This window comes from Macaca mulatta, chromosome 19 (genome assembly GCF_049350105.2).
Source record: "Macaca mulatta isolate MMU2019108-1 chromosome 19, T2T-MMU8v2.0, whole genome shotgun sequence".
In the NCBI taxonomy this organism is placed as follows: domain Eukaryota; kingdom Metazoa; phylum Chordata; class Mammalia; order Primates; family Cercopithecidae; genus Macaca; species Macaca mulatta.
In genome coordinates this window covers 11877096-11899154 of record NC_133424.1, presented here as the reverse complement: position 1 = coordinate 11899154, position 22059 = coordinate 11877096, and the positions used below count along the sequence as shown (strand labels likewise).

The following is a 22059-nucleotide window of genomic DNA, read 5'->3' as shown; positions in this document are numbered from 1 at the left end:
CCTGCCTCGATTATCCCGAGTAGCTGGGACTACAGGCGCCCGCCACCACACCCGGCTAATTTTTGTATTTTGGGTAGAGACGGGGTTTCACCATGTTGGTCAGGCTAGTCTCGAACTCCTGACCTCAGGTGATCCACCCGCCTCAGCCTCCCAGAGTGCTGGGATTACAGGCGTGAACCACCGCTTTTTGTTGTTTTTGGAGAGAGAGTCTCACTCCGTCTCCCAGGTTAGAGTACAGTGGTACAAATCCTAGCTCACTGCAGTCTCTACCTCCAGCGCTCAAGCGATCCTCCCACCTCAACCTTCTGACTAGCTGGGACCACAGGCTTGCGCCACCACCCCTGACTTGTTGTTGAGACGGAGTCTCCCTCTGTCGCCCAGGCTGGAGTGCAGTGGTGCCATCTTGGCTCACTGACACCTCCGCCTCGTGCGCCTTGTGGACTAAAGCAATTATCCTGCCTCAGCCTCCTGAGTAGCTTGGATTAGAAGCACCCACCACCACACCCAGCTAATTTTTGTATTTTTAGTAGAGATGGGTTTTCACCATGTTGGCCAGGCCGGTCTTGAACTCCTGACCTCAAGTGATCCGTCCGCCTCGGCCTCCCAAAGTGCTGGGATTATAGGCGTGAGCCACCGCGCCCGGCCTAATTTATAAATTTTTTGTAGAAATGGGGTTTTGCTATGTTGCCCAAGCCAGTCTCGAACTTCCAGTCTCCTGCTACCCTCCCGCCTCGGCCTCCCAAAGTGCTGGGATTATACACATGAGCTGCTGCAAATCTCTTTTTCAAAATGGACTTATTTAGGAAAGTGTTCAAAGCTACAGAACAGTTGAAGAATATCATAGTAAACACCTTCATGCTCTGTCCTAGACCAGCACCCAACAATAGCATAGCCACTAGCTATATGTGGCTATTTTCATTTAAAGTTAAATGAGACTGGGCGTGGTGGCTCATGCCTGTAATTCCAGCACTTTGGGAGGCTGAGGCAGGTGGATCACCTGAGGTCAGGAGTTCAAGACCAGCCTGGGCAACATCGTGAAACCCTGTCTCTACTAAAAATACAAAAAAATTAGCTGGGCATGGTGGCCGGCATCTGTAGTCCCAGCTACTCAGGAGGCTGAGGCCAGAGAATCACTTGAACCGAGGAGGCAGGGGTTGCAGTGAGCTGAGATTGCGCCACTGCACTCCAGCCTGGGTAACAGAGCAAGACTCCATCTATAAATACATACATACATACATACATACATAAATAATAATTAGCAGGCTTGTGCCTGTAGTCCCAGCTACTCAGGAGGCTGAGGCAGGTGGGAAGATCACTCGAGGCCAGGAGTTCGAGGCTGCAGTGAGCTGTGATTACCCCACTGCGCTCCAGCCTTGGTGACAGAGTGAGACTTTGTCTCTAAAAAAAATTTTTTTTAAGTAAATGAATTATGCCGGGCGTGGTGGCTCACGCCTATAATCCCAACACTTTGAGAGGCTGAGGCAGGTGGATCGTTTGTGTTCAAGACCAGCCTGGCCAACATGGTGAAACCACATCTCTACTAAAAATACAAAAAAATTAGCTGGGCATGGTGGTGCACGCCTGTAATCCCAGCTAATGGGGAAGCTGAAGCATAAGAATCACTTAAACTTGGAAGACAGAGGTTGCAGTGAGCCAAGATTACAGCACTGTACCCCAGCATGGGCGACAGAGTGAGGCTCCAACTCAAAAATAAATAAAGTCAATGAATTATAATTAGTTCTCAACAGCTTTACGTGGTTGGTGGCTACTGTACTGACTTGCAGATACTGAATATTGCCAGCGTACAAAATTTTGTTGAACACCTATTGTGAACACCTCAGAAAAAAAAAGATCTTTTTATTTATTTATTTATTTATTTATTTTGAGACAGGTTCTCACTCTGTTGCCTACCAGGGTAGAGTGCAGTGGTGCGATCATAGCTCACTGCAGCCTCAACCTCCGGGACCTCCGGGACTCAAGCAATCCTCCCACCTCAGCCTCCAGAGTGGCTGGGACTACAAGTGCGTGCCATCATGCCTGGCTAATTTTTTTTATTTTTTGTATAGACGAGGTCTCTCTATCGTGCCCAGGCTGGCCTCAAACTCCTGGGCTCAAGCAATCTGCCCCCTTCAGCCTCCCAATGTCCTGGGATTGCGGGCATGAGCTACTATGCCTGGCCTAAAAAATGGCTCTTAAGTGACTTTTGTGTTCTAATGCCAAATAATTTACAGCGATTTATTATAAAAGTCAAAATCCAGCCGGGCACAGTGGCTCACCCCTGTAATCCCAGCACGTTGGGAGGTCAAGGTGGGCATCACCTGAGGTCAGAAGTTTGAGACAAGCCTGACCAACATGGTGAAACCCTGCCTCTACTAAAAATAAAAAAATTAGCCAGGTGCGGTTGCACACGCCTGTAATCCCAGCTACTCAGGAGGCTCAGGCACAAGAATCGCTTGGACCTGGGAGGCATAGGTTGCAGTGAGCCGAGACTGTGCCACTGCACTCCAGCCTGGGCAACAGGGAGACTCCATCTCAATAAAAAAGTCAAAATTCGGGCTGAGCACGGTGGTTCACACCTGTAATCCCAGCACTTTGGGAGGCCAAGGCGGGTGGATCACCTGAGGTCAGGAGTTGGAGACCAGCCTGCCCAACATGGTGAAACCCTGTCTCTACTAAAAATACAAAATTAGCCAGGCATGGTGGCACATGCCTGTAATCCCAGGTACTCGGGAGGAGGCAGGAGAATCACTTGAACCTGGAAGGCGGAGGTTGTGGTGAGCTGAGATCACACCATTGCACTCCAGCCTGGGCAACAAGAGAGAAACTCCATCTAAAAAAAAAATACTCAAAATTCAAACAATACAGCAGTGTTTGGTGTCCTTGCAGGGTGCCATAATCCCACTTGGTAGGGATACCATTGTTGACAGTTTGGAGCATCTCCTACCAAATCTTTTTCCAATATGTTTGATCTTAATTTTTTTTTAACAGTTCTTTTTTCTTGAGGTATAAAATGAATATATTTTGGCTGGGCACAGTGGATCACGCCTGTAATCCCAGCACTTTGGGAGGCTGAGGCGGGTGGATCACCTGAGGTCAGAAATTCAAGACCAGCCTGGCCAAGATGGTGAAATCCCACTTCTGCTAAAAATACAAAAAAATTAGCCGGGCATGGTGACAGGCATGGTGACAGCTACTCCGGAGGCTGAGGCAGGAGAATCTCTTGACCCCAGCCGGAGGTTGCAGCGAGCTGAGAACGCGCTACTGCACTCCAGCCTGAGTGACAGAGTGAGACTCCGTCTCACAAAAAAAAAAAAAAAAAAAAAAAAAAAAGCCAGGCTTGGTGGCTCACGCCTGTAATCCCAGCACTTTGAGAGGCCAAAGCGGGTGGATCACAAGGTCAGGAGATCGAGACCATCCTGGCTAACACGGTTAAACACTGTCTCTACTAAAAGTACAAAAGAAATTAGCCGGGTGTGGTGGCGGGCGCCTGTAGTACCAGCTACTCTGGAGGCTGAGGCAGGAGAATGGCGTGAACCCGGGAGGCGGAGCTTGCAGTGAGCCGAGATGGCGCCACTGCACTCCAGCCTGGGGGACAGAGCGAGACTCTGTCTCAAAAAAAAAAAAAAAAAAAAGTATGTGTGTGTGTGTGTGGGTGTGTGTGTGTGTGTGTGTGTATATATATATATATATATATATATATATGGTGCACAAATGGTGCACAAAAGTGTTAAGCTCCATCCATGACTTTTTTGCAAACGGCACGCCTAAGTCACCGGCACCAGAACTGGAAAAGGAGTATCATTGGCCCCAGCAGCCCACGGGCCCCTCCCCTCAGATCTTCCAGCGGTGATCATATCTCCTGACTTCTCATTTCCTCTGTTTATCCGCTAGGCTGTTCAGCCAGGAGATAACAGAAGGTTTTAGAAAGCCCCAGAAATGTTATACTAAAGAGTGTGTTTCTAGGCAGAAGGTCCATTACTCCTGTTAATTTCCTCTGGATTTGTGAGCCAAGAAGCCCTTGTCTTAGGAAATAAACTGTTTCTCACAAAGCAATTGCCAGTTCCATTTGTCATTATCTTTATTTCTCTCGTTCAGCTCACCCTTAAGACCGTATTTCCCCGTCATGCAGTTTCTTGCTTTGCTTTTTTTTTTTTAAGTAGATTTTTAATTTTAATTGTGGTAAAATATACATGACATAAAATGTACCACTTTAAACATTTTGAAGTGCAGAGTTCAATGGCATTAAGCACATTCACACTGTTGTGCAACCATCACCACCATCCATCTCCAGAACTTTCTCAGTTTGCAAAACTGAAACTCTGTCCCCATGAAACACTCACTCCCCATCCTCCTCCCCAGCCCCTGGGACCCACTGTTCTACGTTCTGCTTTTATGAATCTGACGACTCTAGGGACCTCCTATAAGTGGAATCACACAGTGTTTGTCTTTTTGTGTCTGGCTTATTTCACTGAACATGTCTTCATCCACCTTGTGGCATGTGTCAGAATTTCCTTTCTCTTTGTGGGGGGTGGGGATGGAGTTTCACTGTTGTTGCTCAGGCAGGAGTGCAGTGGTGCCATCTCAGCTTACTGCAACCTCCACCTCCCGGGTTCAGGTGATTCTCCTGTCTCAGCCTCCCATATATCAGGGATTACACGTGCGCACCAGAGCAAGACTCCATCTCAAAAAAAAAAAAAAAAAAATTGCGTTGTTGAGATGAACCACGTTTTGTTTATTAATTCTTCTATCTAAGGACACTTGTGCTGTTTTCACCCTTTGGCTATTGTGAATAATGGCTGCTGTGAACATGGACTTGCAAATATATGTCCTACAACCTCCTTTCTTTCTTTCTTTTTTTTTTTTTTTTTTTGAGACAGAGTTTCACTCTTGTTGCCCAGGCTGGAGTGCAATGGCGCGATCTCAGCTCACCGCAACCTCCGCCTCCCAGGTTCAAGCGATTCTCCTGCCTCAGCCTCCCTAGTAGCTGGGATTACAGGCACGTGCCACCACGCCCGGCTAATTTTGTATTTTTAGCAGAGATGGAGTTTCTCCATGTTGGTCAGGCTAGTCTCGAACTCCTGACCTCAGGTGATCCGACCGCCTTGGCCTCCCAAAGTGCTGGGATTACAGGCATGAGCCACTGAGCCTAGTCCAACAACCTGCTTTCAATTCTTCTGGGGATATACCCAGAAGTGGAATTGCTGATATGGTAATACTATTTTTAATTTTTTGAGGAACTGCCATACTGTTTCCCGCAGCAGTTGCACCATTTTACATTCTCAGCAAGGGTACACAGTATTCCAATTTCTCTACCTCTTGATCAACACTTGTTATTTTCCAGGTTGCTTGGCTGGTTGGTTGGTTTTGGACAGTAGCCATCCTAATGGCTGTGAAGTGGTTCTCGCTTTGCTTTTTTGGAAGGGAGGTGGGCGGGTGGCATTTTTCCACAGGAGCCTTTATATCTATCAGGCTCGAGTTGCACAATCTTGCCTGGCTTATCTCCGGGACACCTCCTGGCAGCTAATAAGAAAGGGCTATCTTTAGCCACTCTGGCTTAGAAAGGTTAGGAACCTGCCAAGGTCACAGGTAAACTGCAGCGTCAGAAAGTGAACCCAAGGTCTTATCCCCTCTTGCTTTCACTCTGCATAATTGTTATTCACTGCCTTTAGGCACAAAGAAGGTGAATTCTATGCCAAGATCACACAGCTGGTTCTAGAAGCCATGCTCTCAGGCACCAAAGGGTGACACCCACCTGTAGTCCCGGCTACTTGGAAGGCTGAAATGAAAGGATCACCTGAGCCACTGCACTTCAGCCTGGGGGACAGAACAAGACCCCATATCAAACAAAAAAAAAAAAAAAAAGGAAGAAAAGAAGGCCGGGCACAGTGGCTCACACCTGTAATCCCAGCACTTTGGGAGGCCAAGGCAGGTGGATCACCTGAGGTTGGGAGTTCAAGACCAGCTTGACCAACATGGAGAAACCCTGTCTCTACTAAAAATACAAAATGAACTGTGCGTGGTGATGCATGCCTATAATCCCAGCTACTCTGAAGGTTGAGGCAGGAGAATCACTTGAATCTGGGAGGTGGGGGTTGCAGCGAGCTGAGATCATGCCATTGCACTCTCCAACAAGAGTGAAACTGTCTCAAAAGAAAAAAAAAAAAAAGAAAAGAAAAAAAATCATAGGAAAGCAACGAGATGTTCTTTAGGTGGTAGCACACATAAAAATGATGTCAGGCTGGGTATGGTGGCTCATGCCTATAATCCCAGCACTTTGGGAACCTGAGGCAGGCGGATCACGAGGTCAGGAGTTCGAGACCAGCATGGCTAACATAGTGAAACCCCGTCTCTACTAAAAATACAAAAAATTAGCCGGGCGTGGTGGCTGGTGTCTGTAATCCCAGCTGCTCAGGAGGCTGATGCAGGAGAATGCCTTGAACCCAGGAAGCGGAGGTTGTAGTGAGCAGAGATCGCGCCATTGCACTCCAGCCTGGGCAACAGAGTGAGACTCCGTCTCAAAAAAAAAAAAAAAAAAAAAAAAAAAAAGCCATCTTAACATCTTAACCGTTTCTTGCAGAAATACCAGTGTCTAGCATGGAACCAGCTCGTTAGAGTCAGCACTGATCTTTTCTTTGTTTTGTTTTGTTTTTTTTTGTTTTGAGACAGGCTGGTTTCGAATTCCAGGGCTCAAGCGATCCTCCTGCCTTAGCCTCCCAAAGAGCTGAGACTTACGGGCGTGAGCCACTGCACCCAGCTATATGCTAGGATTCTATGTATGTTTCATTAAACAACCATATAGCACCTACCGAATAGCAGACACTATCACGCCAGGCTGGGCTCGGTGGCTCACGCCTGTAATCCCAGTACTTTGGGAGGCGGAGGCAGGAGGATTGCTGGAGGCCCGAGGTCGAAGATGCAACGGATTGTGCCACTGCACTTCAGCCTGAGTGACAGAGCAATCAATACCTTGTCTCTAAAAAAAAAGCAATAAGAATTCTCATGTCAACCCTGACATAGGCACTAGTATGACCCTCATTTTACTATGGAGGAAAGTACCGCACATAGGGGTGAAATCTGCCCAGGGTGACACAGCTAGTAAGTGGCAACGCTGGGATTCGAACCCAGTAACTTGGCTACAGACGCCATATTTCTATGCAGCCTCTCATAGAATCTGCTTATTCTCAATGCTTATTGTGTGTATCCCACGCACACACTGTAGGATGTAAGTTCCAGGAGAAGCTGCTTGAGGCTTTGCCTTTAGAACCCGGCCCTGCACAGAGTAGGCGCTCGACCTATGGAGAAATAAACAGCCGCTTTCCATCCCGCGCAGGCGCATCGGGAGGGCTAACGGAGCCTCCCGCTTCCTGCGCCGATTGGTCATCGCCGATGACTGACGGAGGAGTGGTCGCAGGCGCACCAGGCCAGACCCTAGGCGGCTTCCCCCATTCTAAGACGCTGCTCCCTATGTCTATTGGCTATTGCTTATGACTGACGTAGAAAAATTCCAATGGAAAGCAACCTCTTCGGGAAGAGGGCGGGCTCCGCGGGCAGTCAAATTTGCGCGGGTTGGGGCCCGGCGTAGTCATGGCCGCCTTCCGCGACATAGAGGAGGTGAGCCAGGGGTTGCTCAGCCTGCTGGGCGCCAACCGCGCCGAGGCGCAGCAGAGACGGCTGCTGGGGCGCCACGAGCAGGTGGTGGAGCGGCTGCTGGAGACGCAAGACGGTGCCGAGCAGCAGCTGCGAGGTGAGGGCTGGAGCGTGGGCGCGGGCCCACGGGGAACAGGGCCCGGGTGCTAGGAGCGGGCAACCAGGCCGACCCCAACACTCCTTCTTTCCTGGACTCTTCCATCTCCTGCCCCATCCCCTCTGGGACGGCCGCCTCTGAGGCCTCCGGGCTTTATGATAGCAACCATCCCCCGCCCCCCAGGGGTTTAGTGGTAAATATAGGAGCCCGGAGGGGTTGGCGTCTTCTGAGCGCTCCGTGAGCAGGAGCTGGGGGTCTCAGGGTTTGAATTGGAGCTCAGGAGTCAAAGCTCCAGGTTTGCATCTCCGCACCCGTCCCCATGTCCGCTGTGAGACTTGAGGTGAGTTTCCTAGCTTCTCTGTGCCTCAGCTTCCTTCCCTGTCAAATAGTTATGACAATAGCCCATCCCTTCTTCCTGAAGGCATTCAGATGTTTTATGGATTACCTGCTGCTGCCAGGCCCTGGGCTCACAGCAACCTCCACCTCCCGGCTTCAAGATATTCTCCTACCTCAGCCTCCTGAGTAGCTGGGATTACAGGTGCTTGCCACCACACCCGCCTAATTTTTGTACTTTTAGTAGAGATGGGGTTTCACCACATTGACCAGGCTGGTCTCCAGCTCCTGACCTCAGGTAATCTGCCTGCCTTGGCCTCCCATAGTACTGGGACTGCAGGCGTGAGCCACTGTGCCTGGCCCATCTTCACCATTTTTTTTTTTTTTTTTTTTTTTGAGACGGAGTCTCTCTCTGTCGCCCAGGCTAGAGTGCAGTGGCCCAATCTCGGCTCACTACAAGCTCCGCCTCCCGGGTTTACGCCATTCTCCTGCCTCATCCTCCCGAGTAGCTGGGACTACAGGCGCCCGCCACCTCGCCCGGCTAGTTTTATGTATTTTTAGTAGAGACGGGGTTTCACCGGGTTAGCCAGGATGGTCTCGATTTCCTGACCTCGTGATCCGCCCGTCTCGGCCTCCCAAAGTGCTGGGACTGCAGGCATGAGCCACCGCGCCCGGCCCATCTTCACTATTTTTAACTGCACAGTCCAGTGGCGTTAAGCACATTCACACTGCTGTGCAACCATCATCACCATCATCTACCTCCAGAACTTTCTCATCTTTCCCAACTGAAGCTCTGCCCCCATAAAACAGTCACTCCCCATCCCCTTCTCAGACCCTGGCACCCACCAGGGATCTACTTTCTGTCTCAACTTTGACTCCTCTAGGAACTTCACAGAGGAATTGTACAATATCTACCCTTCATAGTGGAATCATACAATATCTACCCTTTCGTGTCTGGCTTATTTCACGGAGCATAATGTCCTCCAGGTTCATCCATGTTATAGCCTATGTCAGAATTTCCTTCCATTTTATTTACTTATTGTGAGACAGAGTCTCACTCCATTGCCCAGGCTGTAATACAGTGGTGTGATCTTGGCTGACTGCAACCTCTGCCTCCCATACTCAAGTGATCCTCTCACCTCAGCCTCCCATGTAGCTGAGAAGACACTTATGCACCACCATGCCCGGCTAATTTTTGTATTTTTAGTAGAGACAGGGTTTCACCATGTTGGCTAGGCTGGTCTTGAACTCCCAGCCTCAAGTGATCATCCGCCTCAGCCTCCCAAAGTGCTGGGATGACAAGTGTGAGCCACCGCACCCAGCCAGAATTTCCTTCCATTTTAAAGCTGAGTCATATTCCATGATATAGAAGGATGGACCTCATTGTGTTAATTCATTCATCCATCCATGGACACTTGAGTTGTATCCACCTTTTGGCTGTGGTGAATAACACTGGTATGAACACGAGTGACCAAATATCTCTTCAACATTCTTTTTTTTTTTTTTTCAAGACAGAGTCTTGCTCTGTCGCCCAGGCTGGAGTGCAGTGGCGTGATCTTTGCTCACTGCAACCTGTGCCTCCCGGGTTCAAGCGATTCTCCTGCCTCAGCTTGCCAAGTAGCTGGGATTACAGGCACGTGCCAACACGCCCAGCTAATTTTTGTATTCTTAGTAAAGACAGGGTTTCACCATGTTGACCAGGCTGGTCTCGAACTCTTGACCTCGTGATCTGCCCGCCTCGGTCTCCCAAAGTGCTGGGAATATAGGCATGAACCACTGCACCCAGCCCAAGACTCTAGTTTCAATTCTTTTTTGGGCCGGGCGCGGTGGCTCAAGCCTGTAATCCCAGCACTTTGGGAGGCCGAGATGGGCGGATCACGAGGTCAGGAGATCGAGACCATCCTGGCTAACACGGTGAAACCCCGTCTCTACTAAAAAATACAAAAAACTAGCCGGGCGAAGTGGCGGGCGCCTGTAGTCCCAGCTACTTGGGAGGCTGAGGCAGGAGAATGGCGTGAACCCGGGAGGCGGAGCTTGCAGTGAGCTGAGATCCGGCCACTGCACTCCAGCCTGGGCGACAGAGCATGACTCCGTCTCAAAAAAAAAAAAAAAAAAAAAATTCTTTTTTGTATTCAGCCAGAAGCAGATCAAATGGTAATTCAAAGTTTAATTTCTGAGGAACTGCCATACAGTTCTTGACAGCTGCAGCGCCAGGGGTTTCGGATGCCTTGTACAGTCACATTTTATGAGGAGGCCTGGGCTGATCCTTGATTGGCCTATGGAGTCGGCCACAGGATAGCTCACGAATGGTGTTCCTGGCAGCGTGGATTGCAAATGCAAAGGTCAGGAGGTGAGAATGAACTTGGCGAGCAGAAGATGAGCTCAGCAGCCGCCTGACTGCCAGGCCTGGTGAGCACCCTGGAGGAGTCTGAATATTATCCGAGTGTAATGTCCCAGGCAGGCTCTTCCCTTCTTCCCTCCTCCTCCTTCCACCCCTCCATTAACTCCCCCTCCTTTGATGGCTTAGGAGAACGGTGTGACTCAGCCAGCCTGGCTGTTAGCAGAATGGATGAGTCTGGGGCCAAGAAAACTGAGAGTCAGGATCCAGGGATCCTGGGCTTTGGGTCAAACAGATCCAGTTCATATCCTAGGTTTGGAGCTATGTACCTGTGGGCGAGTCACTGAACTTCTCTGTCTCTGGACCTGTTTTTCATGTCGCAGATGCGGGGCAGAGGAGTTAAAGTACACTCTCAGGCTGGCTGGGCGCAGTGGCTCATGCCTGTCATCCCAACATTTTGGGAGGCTGAGGTGGGTGGATCACTTGAGACCGGGAGTTCAAGACCAGCCTGGTCAACATGGTGAAACCCTGTCTCTACTAAAAATAAAAAAATTAGCCAGGTATGGTGGCGCATGCCTGTAATCCCAGCTACTCGGGAGACTGAGGCAGGAGAATAGCTTGAACCTGGGAAGCAGAGATTGCAGTGAGCTGAGATCATGCCACTGTACTCCAGCCTAGGCAACAGAGCGAGACTCTGTCTCAAACATAATAATAAAATAAAAGTTTTAAAAAAAAAAAAAAAGTGCTGGGCGCTGTGGCTCATGCCTGTAATCCCAGCACTTTGGGAGGCCAAGGCGGGCGGATCACGAGGTCAGGAGATCGAGACCATCCTGGCTAACACGGTGAAACCCCGTCTCTACTAAAAATACAAAAAAAATTAGCCGGGCATGGTGGCGGGCGCCTGTAGTCCCAGCTACCCGGGAGGCTGAGGCAGGAGAATGGCATGAACCCGAGAGGCAGAGCTTGCAGTGAGCTGAGATCGTGCCACTGCACTCCAGCCTGGGCGACAGAGCAAGACTCTGTCTCAAAAAAAAAAAAAAAGGCTGGGTGCAGTGGCTCACAGCTATAATCTAAGCACTTTGGGAGGCCGAGGCGAGCGGATCACGAGGTCAGGAGTTCCAGACCAGCCTGGCCAACATGGTGAAACCCCGTCTCTAGTAAAAATATAAAAATTAGCCAGGCGTGGTGGTGGGTACCTATAATCCCAGCTACTCAGAAGGCTGAGGCAGGAGAATCACTTGAACCTGGGAGGTGGAGGTTGCAGTGAGCTGAGACCGTGCCATTGCATTCCAGCCTGGGTGACAGAGCGAGACTCCATCTTTTTAAAAAAAAAAAAAAAGTGTCCCCTCAGAGAGCTGTGTGAGAATATGTCAAGTAGGAGCGTCTTATAATGAACGGCCATGGGGTAGAGATTACTACTCAGGGAAGAATTCAAGAAGAGTCCATTGTCCCTCGGGAGGGCGGACAGACAGCGGGTGGGAAGGCTGTGTGAGCCAGCCGGAGCCTCAGCTGTCCTAACAGGAAATCAGCAGGCACCATCCGAACCAGACCCATCAAGAAATAGCAGCATAAGCAAGTTACTTAGAAATGTGGAGGCCAGTGCCAGAGAAAACAGCTAAAACTTGAAAGTGGCTGCTTCAGAGGGGCGGAGAGGCTTGGAGAAGGGTGTGTGCATGTGTGTTTATGTTTGCAGAACCATATACATGTCATACTGTGATTGAAAATAACTTAATGTGAGTTTCTAAAACTTAAACATGGGCCTTTTGGGAAGCATTTAATCTGCTTTCTCTGAGTTGGCAGGTTTCTAGGAAGGAACAGTAGCCATTTTTGTTTTGGTTTGGTTTGGTTTGGGTTTTTGAAAAAGGATCTCTCTCTGTCACCCAGGCTGGAGTGCAGTGGCACAGTGACAGCAGTTATAGCTCACTGCAGCCTCAACCTCCCTGGTTCAGGTGATCCTCCCATCTCAGCCTCCTAAGTAGTTGGGACTACAGGTACACACCACAACGCCCAGTTAATTGTTTGTATTTTTAGTAGAGATGGGGTTTTGCCGTGTTGCCTAGGGTGGTCTCAAACTCCTGGATCCAAGCGATTCTTCTGCCTTGGCCTCTCAAAGTGCTGGGATTCCAGGCATGAGCCACTGTGCCCAGCCACCAGTAGTGTTTTTTTTTTTTTTTTTTTTTATAAGACAGAGTTTTGCTCTTGTTGCTCAGGCTGGAGTGCAGTGGCACGATGTCGGCTCACCACAATCTCCTCCTCCCGGGTTCAAGCGATTCTCCTGCCTCGGCGTCCCGAGTAGCTGGGATTACAGGCATGCGCCACCACACCTGGCTAATTTTGTATTTTTAGTAGAGACGGGGTTTCTCTGTGTTAGTCAGGCTGGTCTCGAACTCCCGACCTCAGGGATCCACCCGCCTCGGCCTCCCAAAGTGCTGAGATTACAGGCGTGAGCCACTGTGCCAAGCCTTTTTTTTTCCCGCCCGGCAAGGTCACATATTTTATTTTCCTTTTTTTTTTTTTACTATTATTATTATACTTTAAGTTCTGGGATATCTGTGCAGATTTGTTACATAGGTTTGTTACATAGGTATACACATGCCATGGTGGTTTGCTGCACCCATCAACCCATCCCCATCATCTACATTAGGTATTTCTCCTAATGTCATCCCTCCCCTAGCCCCCAACCCCCTAATTTTTGTATTTTTAGTAGAGACGGGGTTTCACTGTGTTGGCCAGGCTAGTCTCGAACTCCTGACCTCGTCATCTTCCTGCCTCGGCCTCCCAAAGTGCTGGGATTACAAGCGTGAGCCACCGTGCCTGGCCTAATTTTTGTATTTCTAGTAGAGACAGGATTTTACCATGTTGGCAAGGCTGGTCTTGAACTCCTGACCTCAAATGATCCACCCACCTTGGCCTCCCAAATTGCTGGGATTACAGGCGTGAGCCACCGCACCTGGCCAAGATGTTTTTGCTCTTTCTGGGTGTTTTGTTCAATACCTTTTTTTTTTCTTTTTTTTCTTTTTTTTTTTTTTTGAGACGGAGTCTCGCTCTGTCGCCCAGGCTGGAGTGCAGTGGCCGGATCTCAGCTCACTGCAAGCTCCGCCTCCCGGGTTCACGCCATTCTCCTGCCTCAGCCTCCCGAGTAGCTGGGACTACAGGCACCCGCCACCTTGCCTGGCTAGTTTTTTTTTGTAGTTTTTAGTAGAGACGGGGTTTCACCGTGTTAGCCAGGATGGTCTCGATCTCCTGACCTCGTGATCCGCCCGCCTCGGCCTCCCAAAGTGCTGGGATTACAGGCTTGAGCCACCGCACCAGGCCTCAACACATTTTTATTTCGGGTAGGTGCTGGAGACAAAAAGTGAATAGAAGATGCGGTATCTGATTTGAAGTAGAAAGGTGAGGAAGGAATAATTCAGTGTGCCGGGGCTGTCCTGGAAGCACAGCTGCACTCTGGGAGGGAGAGGAGAGCGCCCCACTGCCTGAGCTGGGCATCACCCAGGAGGCCTTGAAGGCCAGGTATGGGTGTGCCTGCTGCGCGGGAGCATGGGGACATTCCATGGAGCACAGGGGCCCAGGTGAGAACTGAGGCGTATGTGCAAAATGATGAGCAGAGAGAAAAGTTCATGGTAGGGAGAAAGAAGGCTGTTTAGGATTGTGAAGATGTGAAAGGAGATCTGGGCTTTATCCTGGAGACACTGAGGAGCCATGGTAGGTCTTTGAGCAGGGGAGTGACTTCCCACTTGGCCTCTCATGCAGCAGAGAGCAGAATGGATTGGCAGATTGGCTTAGGGAGAGACCAAAACATCAGGCGGGGTAGGGGTAGCAGGAAAGCTGTTAGGGTGGTCTCGGAGGGATGGGGGACCTGCATGAGGAAGATGAGGAGTGGAGCTGAGCAGGAGGAAGGGAGCTACCAGGCTTGCAAGGCTCATTGGATGTGGAAAGTGAGTCCTGTGCTTCTTGCTATAAATGTGTGTGTGAGTGTGTGTGTGTGTGTGTGTCTTTGTGTCTGTGTGAGACAGTCTCACTCTGTCACTCAGACTGGAATGCAGTGGCGCCATCTTGGATCACTGCAGCCTCAACATCCTGGGCTCACGGGATCCTCCCACCTCAGCCTCCCAAGCAGCTAGGATTGCAGACCTGTGCCACCACAGCCGGCTAATTTTTTTTCACTTTTTTTTTTTTTTTTTTTTTTTTTTGAGACGGAGTCTCGCTCTGTCGCCCAGGCTGGAGTGCAGTGGCCGGATCTCAGCTCACTGCAAGCTCCGCCTCCCGGGTTCACGCCATTCTCCGGCCTCAGCCTCCCGAGTAGCTGGGACTACAGGCGCCCGCCACCTCGCCCGGCTAGTTTTTTGTATTTCTTAATAGAGACGGGGTTTCACCGTGTTAGCCAGGATGGTCTCGATTTCCTGACCTCGTGATCCGCCCGTCTCGGCCTCCCAAAGTGCTGGGATTACAGGCTTGAGCCACTGCGCCCGGCCTTTTTTTTTTTTTTTTTTTTTTTTAAGACGGAGTTTCGCTCTTGTTGCCCAGGCTGGAGTACAATGACGCGATCTCAACTCACTGCAGCCTCCGCCTCCTGGGTTCAAGTGATTCTCCTGTCTCAGTCTCCTGAGTAGTTGGGATTACAGGCATGCACCACCATACCTGGCTAATTTTGTATTTTTGGTAGAGATGGGGTTTCTCCATGTTGGTCAGGCTAGTCTCGAACTCCCAACCTCAGGTGATCTGCCTGCCCCGGCCTCCCAAAATGCTGGGATTACAGGTGTGAGCCACTGTGCCCAGCCTTTTTTTTTTTTTTTTGAGATGGAGTTTCACTCAGCCGCCCAGGCTGGAGTACAGTGGTGCAATCTCGGCTCACTGCAGCCTCCACCTCCTGGGTTCAAGTGATTCTCCTGCCTCAGCCTCCCAAGTAGCTAGGATTACAGGCACCTGCCACCACATCCAGCTAATTTTTTGTGTTTTTAATAGTGACGGGATTTTACCACGTTGACAAGGCTGGTCTTGAACTCCCGACCTCAGGTGATCTGCCCGGCTTCGACCTCCCAAAGTTCTGGGATTACAGGTGTGAACCACCACGCCCAGCCTAATTTTTTTAGTTTTGTAGAGAGAGGATCTCCCTATGTTGCCCAGGCCTGAACTCTTGGCCTCAAGCAATCCTCCTGCCTCAGGCTCCCAAAGTGCTGGGATTACAGGCATGAGCAACCATGTCTGGCCAACTATTTTGTTATAAACTATTTTAGGTGTGTGAAGAAGGATGAGGTTTTATCTTTGGTGTATTTAAATGTGTTTTGGTGAAACGGTAGTTGTACAAGTTGCCAGTGGAACTCTCTGGACAGGGCTGCAGACAAGAAGGGGCATGTTTCTTGCCAGTGGAGGTGGTGAACCACCTTCTCTCTGCTCTCCTTGGGGAAGGACAGACCCTGGGGAGCCTGCTTCTCTCCACCCTGCAGAGATCCTCACCATGGAAAAGGAAGTGGCCCAGAACCTTCTCAACGCAAAAGAGCAGGTGCACCAGGGAGGCGTGGAGCTGCAGCAGCTGGAAACCGGGCTTCAGGAGGCCGGGGAGGAGGACGCCCATCTGAAGGCCAGCCTCCTATATCCTTTTCTGCTAGGGGTCAGCCTTGCTAGAAAACACGCATAGGGCCAGCCGCAGTGGCTCGCGCCTATAATCCCAGCACTTTGGGAAGCCCAGGTGGGAGGATCCTGTTGCCCAGGAGTTGGACACCAGCCTGGGCAACAGAGACCCTGTCTCTACAAAAATAAAAAAATTAAGCCGGGTGTGGTGGCTCACGCCTGTAATCCTAGCACTTTGGGAGGCTGAGGCGGGCGGATCACGAGGTCAGGAGATCGAGACCATCCTGGCTAACACAGTGAAACCCCGTCTCTACTAAAAATACAAAAAAAATTAGCCAGGCGTGGTGTCCGGTGCCTGTTTCCAGCTACTCAGGAGGCTGAGGCAGGAGAATGCCGTGAGCCCAGGAGGCGGAGCTTGCAGTGAGCTGAGATCGCGCCACTGCACTCCAGCCTGGGCAACAGAGTGAGACTTTGTCTCAATAAGTAAATAAATAAATACATGAATAAATAAGCAAGCAAGCTGGGCATGGTGGTACATGCCTGTAGTCTCAGCTACTTGGGAGGCCGAGGTGGAAGGATTACTTGGGCCTGGGAGATTGAGGCTGCACTCCAACCTGGGTGACAGAGCAAGACCCTGTCTCAAAAAAAAAAAAAAAACAGAAAGAAAAGACCAGGCACAGTGACTCACACCTGTAATCACAGCACTTTGGGAGGCTGAAGCAGACAGATCACTTGAGGTCAGGAGTTCGAGACCAGCCTGGCCAACATGGTGAAATCCTGCCTCTACTAAAAATACACGAATTAGCAGGAGGTGGTGGTGTGCGCCTATAATTCCAGCTACTCAGGAGGCAGGGGCTTGAGAATCACTTGAACCTGGGAGGCGGAGGTTGCAGTGAGCTGAGATCACGCCACTGCACTCCAGCCTGGGTGACAAAGCAAAACTCTGACTCAAAGTAGAAAGTGTGCGTAGATAGAGCCAAGACACTGGGCCTCCCAGCTGCAGTTAGCGCAGGGGCAGCCCTCTCAAAAGCTGGGGTCCTTAACGACCTGTCCTACTCAGCTCACCAGAGAGCTGGAAGAGCTCAAGGAGATCGAGGCAGATCTGGAGCGACAGGAGAAGGAGGTCGACGAGGACACGACAGTCACAATCCCCTCGGCCGTGTAGGTTCTGCCAAAGCATGTGCCTGCCTGTGCCTCCTTGTGCCGTCCGGCTCTTGGTTGAAGTCAGTGCTGGGTAACTTACTTTCTTTTTTTTTTTTTGTCTTCCTGTAGATACGTGGCTCAACTTTACCACCAAATTAGTAAAATTGAGTGGGATTATGAGTGTGAACCAGGGATGATCAAAGGCAGTATCCTTTTTGGGGAGCCATTTTAACCCTTATGCACTGTAGGTAGGGATGTAAAATGGTGCATAGCAAGACCCTGTAAAAATTAGCCAGGTGTGGTAGTGTGCACCTGTAGTCCCAGCTACCTGGGAGGCTGAGGTGGGAGGATCACTTGAGGCCAGGAGTTTGAGACCAGCCTGGGTGTCAGTGAGACCCCGTGTCTACAGTAAATATACAGTAAAGTATAGCAGCCCAGGTGTGGTGGCTCACGCCTGTAATCCCAGCACTTTGGGAGGCTGAGGCGGGCAGATCACCCGAGGTCGGGCGTGGTGGCATATGCCTGTAGTCCCAGCTACTAAGGAGGCCGAGGCATGAGAATCGCTTAACCCCAGGAGGCAGAGGTTGCAATGAGCCGAGATTGCACCACTGCACTCCAGTCTGGCCTACAGAATGAGACTTTTCTCTCTAAAAAAAAAAGTAAAGGCAGTATCCTTTTCCCCATGGGGTTGTGTGAGGGGCTGTGTGTCCCAGGCTTTCCTTACATCTGTGCCTCAGTCCATCATGGCCCCAGTGTGGCCCAGCCCATTCACCTGGACAGCACCCAGCTCTCCAGGAAATTCATCAGCGACTACCTCTGGAGCCTGGTGGACACCGAGTGGTAGCCAGGAGCCTCGTGGCTGCGTCTTCCACCCAGCGGGCATCTGCTGTGGTCAGATCCGTTTCAAATGAAATGTGTGCACGTAGATTTTTTTTTTTTTTTTTTAGACAGAGTTTCATTCTTGTTGCCCAGGCTGGAGTGCAATGGCACAATGTCAGCTCACAGCAACCTCTGCCTCCCGGGTTCAAGTGATTCTCCTGCCTCAGCGTCCCAAGTAGCTGGGATTACAGGCATGTGTCACCACTCCCAGCTAATTTTTTGTATTTAGTAGAGATGGCGTTTCACCATGGTGGTCAGGCTGGTCTTGAACTCCTGACCTCAGGTGATCCACCCACCTCAGCCTCCCAAAGTGCTGGAATTACATGTGTGAACCACCGTGCCCAGCTAGACTTCTTTTTTTTTTTGAGACGGAGTCTCGCTGTCGCCCAGGCTGGAGTGCAGTGATGTGATCTCAGCTCACTGCAAGCTCCGCCTCCCGGGTTCATGCCATTCTCCTGCCTCAGCCTCCTGAGTAGCTGCCACCACGCCCGGCTAAGTTTTTATATTTTTAGTAGAGATGGGGTTTCACCATGTTAGCCAGGATGGTCTCAATCTCCTGACTTTGTGATCCACCCACCTCGGCCTCCCCAAGTGCTGGGATTACAGGTGTGAGCCACCGTGCCTGGCTTTTTTTTTTTTTTTTTTTTTTTTTTTTACTGGATTTCTTTTTCTCCTGATTTTGGCCTCAGCTCCTAGAGTGGCCTCAGCTCAGTAACCAACGGGAGTCGACTTATCCATGCCAGGCCTGCAGTTTCACATCTGTGGCAAGATGGGACAGATGACACTGCTGTATTCAACGACAGCTCCCAGGTGTTACAAGGCTGGCCCTTATTCATTCAGGGGTTATGTTTGAGTGCCACGGTGTGCCCAGACTCTGCTAGGCACCAGAGAGACAAGACACAAGTGACATGGCTCTCCTCCCACTGCTGACGGAGGAGTCCACACAAAAGCAGACAACACTCTAAAACTAGAGAGAGGCCCAGATTGTGACAGGAGCCACACCAGAGTGTGCTTCATGGAGGACAGAAGCAACTTTTGTGCCAGGACTTAAAAAGATAAGCCGGGCTGAGCACAGTGGCTCAGGCCTGCAATCCCAGCACTGTAGGAGGCAGAGGCGGGCAGGTCACTTGAGCCCAGGAGTTGGAGACCAGCCTGGGGAACATGGCAAGACCCCTTCTCTATAAAAAAATTAAAAAATTTGGCCTGGCGCAGTGGCTCATGCCTGTAATCCTAGCACTTTGGGAGCTAAAACACAGCACTTCCCAGCTGCCCTTGTAGTTAAGGTCTGGCCAGTGAAATGTACGTGGAAGTGTTACATGACACTTCTAGAAGGATTCTTAAATGACAAGTACAACCTTTCTTCCCCCTTCCTATTTCCTGGAATGTGGGCGTGATGGCTGGAGCCCTGGCAGCCATACTGCCACATGTACAGACGAGTGCAGTCCCTTAGGGATGACAGGAGCCTGGTTCCCTGATGATAGCAGAGCCAGATATCAACACAGACTTACAAATGGGGGAGAGAAGGGAGAGAACCAATCTCAACTTCTACCTTGTGTAAGCTGCTGGTTTGGGGGGGTTTTCTGTGACAGATACCAAAATAAGTCCTAACTGATTGAAAATGTACTCCAGTCCAGGGCCGGCCAATCAATGTGTTCATCATCCTCCCATCCTCGGTGTTTTGGGTACCACTAAGGAAAGGAGGCTTGCACACCACCTGCCTGCCTGAGGGAGGAGAGAGGGAGGTGGGGTCCCGCCCACACGGTTGTCCCTGGGTACAGCTTTGTCCTTGGATGTGTTAGTTCCATGAACTTGGACTTGGGTTTCATGTCGCTTTCCATGACTGGACTTAAGTGCAATTCTTTCTTAATCAGGGGCGTTTTTAGGCAGAGGGAACAGTCAGCCTTAACAGCTTCTGAGCACATTCGGCAGACACTGAAACGGTCCATTGAGGTGACCCTCAAGTCCTGTGGGTGATAAGGCTGAACTGGTGGCCTCCAGGGAGATCAACCTAGAAAAGAGGGATAAGGGCCGGGCGCGGTGGCTCACGCCTGTAATTCCAACACTTTGGGAGCCTGAGGCGGGTGGATCACAAGGTCAAGACGTCAAGACCATCCTGGCCAACATGGTGAAACCCCCCAACACTTTGGGAGGCTGAGGTGGGCGGATTACAAGGTCAGGAGATCAAGACCATCCTGGCTAACACGGTAAAACCCCATCTCTACTAAAAATATAAAAAACTAGCCTGGGCTGGGTGCCGTGGCTCACGCCTGTAATCCCAGCACTTTGGGAGGCCAAGGCGGGCGGATCACGAGGTCAGGAGATCCAGACCATCCTGGCTAACACGGTGAAACCCTGTCTCTACTAAATATACAAAAAAAAATTAGCCGGGCATCATGGCGGGCGCCTGTAGTCCCAGCTACTCGGGAGGCTGAGGCAGGAGAATGGTGTGAACCCGGGAGGCGGAGCTTGCAGTGAGCTGAGATCGCGCCACTGCACTCCAGCCTGGGCGACATAGTGAGACTCCGTCTCAAAAAAAAAAATATCCTGGCGAGGTGGCGGGCGCCTGTAGTCCCAGCTACTTGGGAGGCTGAGGCAGGAGAATGGCGTGAATCTGGGAGGCGGAGCTTGCAGTGAGCTGAGATTGTGCCACTGCACTCCAGCCTGGGCAACAGCAAGACTCCATCTCAAAAAAAAAAGAAAAGACGGGGTTGGGCATGGTGGCTCATGCCTGTAATACCAGCAACTTTGGAAGGCTAAGGCAGGTGGGTTACCTGACATCAGGAGTTCGAGACCAGCCTGGCCAGCATGGTGAAACCCCGTCTCTACTAAAAATACAAGTTAGCCAGGTGTGGTGGCAGGCACCTGTAATCCCAGCTACTCTGGAGGCTGTGGTGAGAGAGCGCTTGAACCCAGGAGGTGGAGGCTGTAGTGAGCCGAGATCGTGCCATTCCACTCCAGGCTGGGCAACAAGAGTGAAACTCCATCTCAAAAAAAAAAAAAATTTTTTTAAGGGATTTTTGAGTCTAGCCCTGAAATGTCAGAAATCTCAGTCCATTCGGCTTGCAAAAATTCTGAGAATGGCGGGCCTGGGTTTAGATGTGTTCCTAGAAGCCCTTGGGGCTGTTTTAATTTTCCAAGTTCATGGATTTTCTCTCTTTTTTCTTTTCTTGAGATAGTCTCACTCTGTCACCCAGGCTGGAGTGCACTGGCACGATGTCGGCTCACTGCAGCCTCAACCTCCTGGGCTCAAGCAAACCTCCCACCTCAGCCTCCGAAGCAGCTGAGACTACAGGTGCATGCCACCGTGCCCAGGTAATTTTTGCACTTTTTCTAGAAATGGGATCTTGCTATGTTACCCAGACCGGTCTCAAACTCCTGGGCTCAAGCGATCCTCCCACTTCGGCCTCCCAAAGCGCTGGGATTAGGAGCATAAGCGACAGCGCCCGGCCGGTTCTTTTATGTGACCTGAATGGGGAGCAGAGTCCTCTATTTGTGCCCCTGACCCCCAAAGATCTGAAGACCTGAAGCAGGGCAGGGCTTTTCCGCCTCAGCTCTAGTGACATTGGGCCCGGCCGTTCTGTGTGTTGGGGATTGTCCTGGGCGTCATAGGACAGTTAGTGTCATCCCTGGCCTCCACCCACCAAATGCCAGTAGTTCCCCCTCAGCCTTAACAACAGGAAATGTCTCCAGCTGTTGCCAGTGCCCCTTCGGGGAGGAAGTCACACAAAGCCTCTCGCCTGCCTTGAAGCCTCAGGCAGGGACCAGTTTGCAAGTCAGGTGTCAGTGCCAGGGCTGGCTGAGCCTGCTGTCACCTTTGTGGTCATTCCTTCCCGCACACGGGGCAGGATGCCCCCACTGGCCGGTTCACTGGTGCAACTGTGGGCACCAGGAGTGGAGTGGGCCCAGCCCGTGCATGGCTGAGAGTCCCGGGGTGGGGGAATGGGCACGTTTCCCTCTCGTCCTGCAAACTGCAGCTCCAAGTGCCCTGGAGAGAAAGCAGGCATGAGGACAGAGGGGCCGCAGTGACGAGGGTTCTGGGAGCCCAGGTTTA

General features: G+C 50.8%; 1 protein-coding gene across 11 annotated transcripts; it reads left to right on the top strand.

Annotated features, from left to right (window-relative positions):
• Positions 1–7578: 7578 nt before the first annotated feature.
• Positions 7579–19627, top strand: SPC24 (SPC24 component of NDC80 kinetochore complex). 11 transcript variants are annotated; one of them, XR_013408659.1, is made up of 6 exons: positions 7579–7744; positions 15863–16007; positions 17043–17147; positions 17259–17335; positions 17867–18599; positions 19106–19216. XR_013408659.1 is itself a non-coding variant. In XM_015122911.3 (5 exons), the coding sequence occupies exons 1-5, from the start codon at positions 7585–7587 to the stop codon at positions 17971–17973; spliced, it is 708 nt and encodes a 235-aa protein (XP_014978397.3). In that variant the 5' UTR covers positions 7579–7584; the 3' UTR covers positions 17974–19627.
• Positions 19628–22059: the final 2432 nt, after the last annotated feature.